This window comes from Dromaius novaehollandiae, chromosome 3 (assembly GCF_036370855.1).
Source record: "Dromaius novaehollandiae isolate bDroNov1 chromosome 3, bDroNov1.hap1, whole genome shotgun sequence".
In the NCBI taxonomy this organism is placed as follows: Eukaryota; Metazoa; Chordata; class Aves; order Casuariiformes; family Dromaiidae; genus Dromaius; species Dromaius novaehollandiae.
In genome coordinates this window covers 49,934,735-49,944,317 of record NC_088100.1, presented here as the reverse complement: position 1 = coordinate 49,944,317, position 9,583 = coordinate 49,934,735, and the positions used below count along the sequence as shown (strand labels likewise).

Below are 9,583 nucleotides of genomic sequence, written 5' to 3'. Positions count from 1 at the left end.
CTTCCTTTCACTTCTGCAATTTGAGGATCACCGAAATCCCCTAGGAAATGTTTCCAGGATCATGTCCTCTTAAGAACAAATGTTTTAAAAGGTCACCATGCCTCTAGAACATTACCTAGGTCTCTATCTGCATCTTTTAAACACCTTCATAATCTTACAAAAAAAGAAAACAAAAAAACCCCCACAAAATATAACAGCACAGATTTGTAGCTATGTCTGAAGAAAGTTAGAAATCATTTTAAATAACGTGGTCAGCAGCAGCAGCACTTCAGAGGCAATGGGCAGCAGCAGGTATAGCCTCGTTGAAGACAGTCATAGTGTAGCTATTGGTAGTTTAAAACGATGGTTCCCATAAACTCTTTGCTGAGTGAGTACCATTGCTTCCTCTCATGTCAGGGACATTTATAGAGTGAAAGCCCAGTCATTGTATGTCCAGAGCTTTTATGTACACCTGATAGCTCAATGCTTTACCAGTGTCAGCTTTACTTTATGAGCAATAATTTCTTGCCTAGTTCCCTGCTCACTTAGATTTGAGGAACATGCAAAAACAAGTGGTCTGGAATACGCTGCTGTTGCCTCTTCCAAGCTGTCTTCTTCCCTCTGGGCTCTTCGGGCCAGGTAGGGAACAGCCCATGGACTGGATAAACAGTAGCCATCTGCTCCTGCTGGCCAGCTTTCCTCTATACACACATCTCTCTGTGGCTTTTAAGCACACATGAACAGAATAAAAATGCTGTATAACCACAGTTCATCCCAGAATGTTTTTTGTGTTGGGAGAAGCGCATGTCCAACACTACAAGCATGGGTGATTAATCCCGAGGTGCCTATTCTAAGTGACAGTGTTTTCTTGTAGTAATACAGACAAGAGCTTTTTATGGCAGTATTGCCTGACCTTTGCTCAGATCTCTACAGCCACCAAATATAAATATTAAATATTCTCCTAAATGCCACACTGAAACGAGTATATGACAGAACCTGAGATGTGATTTTGTTCTGCACCCTTAAACAGTAAAAAACAGCAATACTACACACTTGTCCTCACTGATGTGCCTTCTCCACGACAGAAGAAAGTATCTCTGCCTTCATTCTCTGTCACGGTTTCCTACTTAGAAATGCACAGCTGCAACCAATATCTTTTTGTACTTTTGCTACAGCAGCAGTGTATATAAACACAAACTTGGTATTGTTAACCAAGATCAAATCAAAAATTAAAAAAAAGTAATTTTACATAATCATAATTTTACATGAGTCTAGAGATAAAGCTAAGAAATTTATCCTGCTTGTTATGATGTCAACTTTAATGTTAATTAACAAAATCAGACAGCAAATAAACAGTAATCAAATTCGTCTTTATTCATTCATTATATATAACTTCTGTATGGAGAAACTGCCTGAAAATGTAAGAGTTGGGTCTTGTCTCCTGCAATGCCACGAAACAGAACTAGCAGCAAAAAGTGACAGGCTTAGCACAGGAATATTGATGCACACAGCAGAGGGAGATACCATTCTAGCACAAGCCCTTAGAAAGGGTACTGTAATTTTGTTTAACCAAAATTCATATTTAACAACAAATGATATGGTTTTCTTAAAAAAGTCTCATGCTGCCACACGCAAACTCCTGTTACTTAAGTACATCCTGTTTGGGCACTTTTAAGTTTTTCCAACGCCTCAAAATTACTTTGTATTTTTCACTTTCAGTCTTGTTAGATACTTTTTTTAAGACAACACGCATAACTACAGCAGTTCCTGTTTCTTTGTCTTCACCTACTATAAGATCCAGCGTGTCACCAATTTTCACCTGGAAACAGAGAAAGAAGATGAACGATCATAAATATTTTCTGGGGAAAGCAAATTCCCACAGTTTACGTGCGATTTTAATTTTGTTCCTTTCTTTCCATCTATTATTCATATCTCACAGGAGAGGAGGAAGGAAGGCTATACTAGTCCTGTTATGGATCCTCCAGCTACGATCTTCTAAGAAAGCCCAGGCAATAAGCAATAAAATGTCTCATCGTGACCCTCTCTGCCAAGGTCTTTACCCTTCCTCTCTAACAACTGATACTGAGCTCTGCAAAAAAGGTATAATGTAGTATTTTTTAATTACGATAGATAGCACTGACTGATGTTTCCTACCAACCTTTTTGTATCAGCACAGACATAAAACAGCAAAATGCAAAATTCTCCCTCCTTCCTTAAAAACAGTTTAAAATATTTTGAAGAACAGAGTACTGATCAACTATTTATGCTCCTTTCCAAGTTCACAAAAATACCTCTCAAAAACTAGTCCTAACTTTAAGTGCTCAGGCATTAAAACTCCTCTTCCTGCTGCCACCTGATGACAGTAACTGCCACCGAGGATCATCCTCACGGAGGGTGCGTAGAACTGTGCCACCCCTCTGGGAAGCTCCGCTGTGAGAGTATCATCAGCTGGGTCTGTTACCCTCTGACTCCTCTTCTAAATACATTCTTTCCTGCTCTATTACAGATACGATAACCTTTCCTGAGCTAGCCCAGTTTCCCTTTCTATCATGAAACATTCTTTTTCTTCAATCATGTGCCTGCTCCACCAATTTTTTTAAAAGATTTAATGATTTCTGCTCCATCAATTGAAACTGTAACTTCCTTAAGCAACTAATAAAGTTCTGTCCTTGCTGCCATCTCCCTTCTCTCCACTTTCAGACTCATTTTTTACTCTCTAATACTCCATGTCTCCTATCTTAGGGACAGTGTCTTACCCAGGGAATTACTGTCACTCACACACACAGCTGGACACGGTCTTAGCAATGCTATTCACCTTTGAAGAGCGATTTAGTGGCTAGCTCTTCTGACCCAAGTAAAAGGAGCAAGAAGAGGTCATGCCTTAGCTATTTTCTTGCACTGTATTATAAATATTAAAATTTTAAAAAGTCTTACAGTTCTACTTTTCTTCCACAGTTTTTCTCCATTCAGCCTGAGTTCATTATTGTAGAATGCATCTTCTACTTTACTGAAGGAAAACAAGGTTTTATTGCATTTACAGTGTGCAGCAAAACAAGTGAGTTTGTTTCTTTACAGATACACAAGAACACTGTTCATGTGCAAGACACATTTCCCCAAGTCTGATTTGCGCATAAAGGACACATTTATTTTAGAACAGGACAGACCTGAACTGAAAGTAAAGTCTTTCACAGGTATCAAATGAAACAATTTACTATAGTCCCTCTATGCCACAGGTGCAAGCAATAAAAAGCTGTTTCTAAAGACTTGTTTCCTAAATATCTAACAGATAATGTCCCCTTTCCTGCACCAGTCAGTGTAATCATTTTTGATTGTTGATCAAACTTGAGGGATCAAGTTGTACTAATCTTCCGTTACTATGTTGTAATATAAAGTTTATGTAGGCTGCATTACATTATGCATTGTGATATATTTGTAGAGTGCACATATATCTGGTTGAGCTGGTATGTTAAGTTTATACTTACTTTAACCTATTTCTACAACCATTTAATAGCATATTATTTTATCCCTTCACTCTCAGATGAGGTTTTTTGGTACTACTTGCTACAGTAGTTTGTGTTTCTTCATTTTAAATAAATAGTAATTGATAGAAAATGTCTCTACAACAATCTTAGAAATGCTGTGGACAGTGATGATAGTTGAAAGACAGGAAACAGGAAGCTTCAGGTAGAGAAGGTGAAACAAACAAAAACATCCAACACATGCAACTCCTCAAACCATTTTTATGTAGTCAAAAAAGCTAACCCCAGAACACAAGTACTGAGTTATTCCAGCAATAAAAAGAGTATCAAAACTCAGCTTTTAGCTACATGACATTTTTCTCATCCGCAGGTTAACATGTTTCTTCCATACTTACTTTCTTGCAATGTCTAGACCAGCTTTCATGATTACATCGTATCGAAGAGACTGCACTACTTTTTCAAGATCCTTGTAGTCTTTTACTATGTTGGGATCATCGTCAAATTCATCTTCTAAATCACTTTCCTCTTCCCCTTCATCCTCCTCTTCTTCCTCTTCTTGTAATGTTTGTTTATTCCTTCTAGAGCTTTTGTTACTTTTGTTCCTCAGAGAAAGTACTGAGATATACTCTGGAGAAAGTCTTAATGCACAGAGTTTTACTGGGGAAATGTTGAAATACCTTAGGTAGTTTACTGTGCGTCCTTGACAGCTACAGTATATGCTTCTCCTCCAAGAAGGGTACAGTTTATAGGAGGGGAATTTCTCCCACAGTCCAAAACAGACATTTAGTTTTCTAAAAGCAATGATGGGGAGTCTGAAGCCACTCATAGCATACCCTGAAACAAACAAACACTCAGATGTAAAAAAGAGCAACTGCTTTGAGTATTGGTAGCATGTCTCAAGGTGCAGCATAATAGTGACTATAAAAGGGTGATTACTTAGTTCCCCAAACAGCAATACATTGTCTAAAAGCACATGGCTATACAGGCACTGTGATGTGCATTTCTCATACATTGTCCACCCTTACAAATAGCTAAAATATCAGATGGAAAACAAACACGAGAAACCTAAGTGGAATACTTCATTCATAATTCCTTTTCTGTTGTTTACTATTAATTGTCCAAACATATTTGTGGTATTTTCCTCCCTATGTTTGAAATATAGTGCGTAAAGGGAAGAGAAAGGGCTAACTATCGGAAGCCAACTCTTTCATAAAGCGCAAAAGCAGACCTACCTTTATTATGACTCATTCTCAGTAAAAGCAACTTGCTCAATACTGCAGGCAAGTAAAACCAGAAAAGTCAAAAGTTTCTGAACTCCTGTCTCTGTTCAGACCAGAACACGCCTGGATGGTGGAAAGCTGCAAAGCATTGGGAGAAATATCCCTGCTCTCTCTGTCCTGCAACAGGACTGACACCAGCAACAAGTCTCATGTGCAAGTTCCTCAGTAGTATATTCCTTTTTTAACAGTGGGAGTGCAACATGGGAGAAGTGGGTGGGAGCACAAAAAAGTCATCTTTCAAGCCTCTTAGAAACACAATTTGATTTACAATCCCTCCTAGACAGGATGAGGACTGACCTTTATTATGGCCCAGTATATGTGGAAACACCTGTTTATTTTGTGAGACCAAAGTCTGTTTCCCCTACACCCAAGTGAACTCTGCTTAAGTCTGAACAAGGGTGTGCACGTGTGTGCGTGTGCATGTGTATCTATGGCTCGGAAAAAGCCCTGATTAGTGAGGGCAATATTGGACAAGGAAAAACAATCACAGCCCCCCACAAATTTGCTTTTTTTTTTTAAACAGATGATCAACTATAATTTAAAACTTAGGAGGGTACAATCCTCACTGAATACTTATGCCTTTTCTCAGTTCGGGGACAAGTTTCTAAAACAGTTGAGTATGATTTTTTTCTTTTTTACTAGTGCTTTATCTTAACTTGTTCTCTGTTGGTCAGTGGGGTACTAATGGCTGTTGAAATGACCTCTGTGAGAAAGGTCTCAGGTTTCAATATGCCTGAAAAAAACAAGGCTGGTTTCTTCAAGGTCGAACAGAGATTTACTCACCACCCATACACTTTGGGCACAATGCTGAAAGGCAATGAATTACAAAGGCTGAAAGCGTATTACCAAGTAAAAGTGAACTTTACGTGACTTGAAAGTTTTCAAGGTAGCGTACAGCCACCCCCAACGCGCTAGGTGCAGCATGCACGCAGAGAAAGAGAAGGAGTTTTTTTGTGCTACAGAAAATAAGCTAAATTAGCTCAAAACCAGAAAAGTGGGGGAGCATATTATTTGTCCTAGCCAAAATAACTCAGCTGGCAGAGAGATGCTGGAAGATTCTTTTTATTACTTTGCTCTCCGCCCCCCGCCCCCGCCTGCAGACAGGCTCTGCAGCAAGCCCTGCCCGCGGGGCTCCGCGCCGGCCGTTACCGGCCGCCAGGCTCCCAGCGGCCGTTACGCCGCGGGCGAGGCAGCGTGCGCGGGCGCCAACGGCCGCCGCCTCACCGCGGGGGCCGGGCCGCCGCGGGGGCCAAACTTCCTCTCGCCGCGGCACGAGTTGGGAAACGCGACCGCCCCGCGGCCTCGCCGCCGGCCTCCAGGCCAGCCGGCTGGGCCGAAACCCGCCGCCGCGGGCGTCGCGCCGGCCCCCGCAGCGCCCCCGGCCCGGCGGCCCGGCGGCCCCCGCGACCTTGGAGCCGCGGCGCGGCCCGCCGCGCCGCCCGGCCCGGCCCGGCCCGGCCCGGCCCGCGCCCACCCGCCCGTCCGCCGCGCCGCGGGGTGGCTGCGGGGGCCGCCGGCCCGACCAAGCCGCGCTTACCTGCCGCCGCCAGACGCCTCAGGCCCCAGCCCGCCGCTCCCGCCGCCGCGCCGCTACTCGCAGGCCGGAGGCGGAGCCGCCTCAGCCGCGGCGCGGCGACCCCTGCCGGGCCCGGAGCGCGGCGGCCCGGGTGCCGCGGAGGGCGGGCGGGCTCCCTCGGATCCTCCCAAAGATCGAAGATGCTGGTCTTGCCTCCTCTCCCGTCATTTCCACAGCCGCTCCTTGGTGCTGTCAAGCCAAACCCTACAGACCTCAGCGGCCAGGGCACAGCTGTGTTTTCAGCCCCTCAGGCTCTACGCACATGCCTGAACCAGAAAACAGTGGAAATGGAAAGCTCTCACCGGGGCAACTGGTCTCCTCTTGGAAAATTGCCAGCAAATAGGGCAAATGACATATGGAGCCACTGCTGCACGGCAGCTATGCAATTAATATGGACATTATAATTGGTGGCTTAATTTTACATCTGTATAGATTTTGTCATAAAACATATGAATGAGAGGTTTTTATGTCAGGGATATTTTGTAAGAGAGGACTTCCTCTGGAACACTATTTTCTCTCCGTAGAAACCTCACTGGAAAGGAAGCTGTGGACATCTTTATGTCTTTACACATCTTGAATGTTCCAGTTCCCATTTCTGTTAGATTCTGACCAATTTCAGTACAGAATATAGTTGCTATTTTTTTTAGTACTTTTCCTCCATATGTCTTAAAATATACATACATCCCTAGCAGAGAAAAAGTTGGTAAAAGACACTTTCTTGCATTCATATAGGCACAAGACTCAGAAGAGTAAACCTAGATTTGTCAGCTTACTGTTAAGCTCTACTATGAAAGTATTAAATATTAGTGCCTTTCTAGACTAGTCTGGCAGTATTGCTTCTTCATATTGAAGGTGACAGAACCTGCCTAAAGTCTCTCTGTCTTTTATATTCTTAAGATATGCTGATATAATGACACCTCAAAAAATAGAAAATAATCAGTTCACCGTACAGTATCCTTTCCTGCAGGCCTTACAGTTTGCAGAAAGTTAACAGAGTCCAGTGCTGCAAACAGGTCCATCTCCAGTCATAGAGAAAATGTAACTTGGATGTCATGAAGAGGCATCATGCTGTACAACTCCAAACAGAGATATCACCTCTATGACAGTTGCTTCATTTCCTAATCTGTGAGCTACAGTTTTAAATGTACAAGTTAGAAGATACACCACATTACTCTCGTCTCTGTTACAATGCCAGATCCTCCTTTGGGTTTCCACCAGGATTCATTCAGCTTTGGACTGTGGAGGAACTTCAGTGCCACATGGGTCTCCCTGTCACCACGCCTTCCTTCCATGCCACACGGTAAGAATGGCCAGCAAAGCCCTCCTCTGAAAGATTTGTATTCCAGCTGTATGACCTTTTGGCAACTCCCAGCCAGTGCTTTTTTTTAATGACCAAAAAAGGCAAAAATTAAAATAATGTTAATTACTCTTACTTTAATTACAATCAAAATGTTCAGACTGTGTAAAGAGCAAACTCCATCTTAATTTCTCTCTTCTCCCACTTTACCATTAGATGGCAGTGAATAGCTCCCTCTCAAAGCTGCCACAAGCTCAGGCTGGGCTCTCAGAAGTTTTCTCCATAAACATACCAGTGGAGGAATGGGTGTACCTGACAACTACATTCTTTAGGATGCTTTCAGGTGATCTGAAGTTTTGGGGTTATTTTTCAAATCATCTGACACCACAGCAACATATAGCACAAATGTTAGCTTTGCCAACAAAGTAGTGCTCTTTGAATCCTTTTGAAGTTTGAGTGAGAAAGTAGTCTGACCAAGATGTACTCTCCTTCTCATAGTTATTGTCATACAGTTGCTTCATTTTTTTCAGTGGAGTCATCTCCTATCTAAAGAGTGTAATTCCTCTCCTGTTTATGATTTTCATTTTGCATATTTTAGTATACTCCCTATGACATTCACTCTCCTTGTGACTAGTCATAAGGAGACTAGACTTTTTGTTTTTATAGCTCAGAGAGAAAATTCTCAATAGCATTTGTATGTTGGACTCTTTAATCAAGAACTCCTTTCCCCCGCCTATGTTTTTTTGTTACCTCTATTTTTCTGTAAGGTCAGTCAAGTGACAGCAGCAGATCTGTGGCTGCTCACTGCATCTGAAAATCAAGCCACGAGCACCATATTGCCATTCTAGCCCTGTTAGTAGCTATAACTCTAACAATCTAAATTTCACATCTCACCTGTTGCTGGAGATTTAGCTTCAGCATTACCTTTTTAGAACCACTTGCCCTTTAAATTACGCTGCCCATTTCGAGGTGTGCTGATGAGGTGTTTCAACTATGTTCTATGCATGGTTTTACAATCTGGGGAAACAGTGTCCCTGTGTGAGCACCTTCTTTAAGGTTGCCCCTATTCATTCGAATAATGAGCTAAATCTCCCTGACTGCCAGTTCATCTCTTCCAGTATTACATGCCTATTTTTACCTCTTAGATGTTTTCTTTTCTTAGCCTTTAGTCTGAAGGCAATTTGTCTTATTTGTTGCTTACATCCAGTCTGTCCCCACATTTTACTATCTCCTTCTCTAAAGTATATCTCTAAAAACTAATCTTTCCTGCAGCTGAAACTCTTTTTTCTGGTCCTTCCACGGCTGCCTTTTCAGTTGCAAAACTGCTCTAAGCTGTTCTCCCTTTCTCACACACCTACCCATACCAGCTACTGCGCTGCTGTTGCTATAAAACATTGGATTTATTCCCGTTAGGATTCCACTCTCTTCAACTCCCATATATACTGAAACTTGGCTCTGTCTGTCTCTACTTAGCCTGTGGTGCCACTTCATTTCTCTTCCAAGAGCAATGGCATTCTGAACTTCTGTCTACTTTTTCCTGCAGGTAGTTTGGTGCCTTGCACACAGAATCCCTTTCCAGAAGTGAATGAGACCTCACAGAGCCTCTTGCCTACACATTCTGTAAAACCTCATCTTCGACATTACAGATAGATAATCAAGTAATACAAAGGTAAGGTTACAGGTATTGTTTTATATTTCTTGAAGTGATGCAGATACAGCCACTAAAATAACATTTTTTATTTGTACATCTTTTTCAGTATCTTACTAATTTGGCTTATGTCTATCTATCCTCTTTTATAGTAGGAAGCTACATTGAGCCATAACCAGAAAAAAGATGAGGATAGGCAGGGCAAACTGCTCTGACCAGCACTAAAGAAGCTGATAGAGGCCACCCTAATAAGTCAGAGCATAGCAACCCACCTAAACCAAAAATTAATACCTTTCTTGCTAGTGAAAATCAATGCGAGAGCAG

General features: G+C 42.2%; 1 protein-coding gene across 1 annotated transcript; it reads right to left on the bottom strand.

Annotated features, from left to right (window-relative positions):
• Window positions 1-1,328: 1,328 nt before the first annotated feature.
• On the bottom strand, window positions 1,329-6,432 carry MTRES1 (mitochondrial transcription rescue factor 1). Its single transcript, XM_064508852.1, has 4 exons — window positions 6,276-6,432; window positions 3,854-4,292; window positions 2,914-2,986; window positions 1,329-1,798 (listed from the first exon to the last, which is right to left on the bottom strand). Exons 2-4 carry the CDS (start codon window positions 4,282-4,284, stop codon window positions 1,622-1,624), a joined length of 681 nt encoding a protein of 226 aa, XP_064364922.1. The 5' UTR covers window positions 4,285-4,292; window positions 6,276-6,432; the 3' UTR covers window positions 1,329-1,621.
• Window positions 6,433-9,583: the final 3,151 nt, after the last annotated feature.

Coding starts and splice junctions, on each gene's coding strand:
- MTRES1 (XM_064508852.1), bottom strand. CDS start 4,284: ATGAGTGGCTTCAGACTCCCCATCATTGCTTTTAGAAAACTAAATGTC. Junction 2,987..3,853: donor GGTCTAGACATTGCAAGAAA/GTAAGTATGGAA, acceptor GTTTTCCTTCAG/TAAAGTAGAAGATGCATTCT. Junction 1,799..2,913: donor TGTGGAAGAAAAGTAGAACT/GTAAGACTTTTT, acceptor CTCTGTTTCCAG/GTGAAAATTGGTGACACGCT.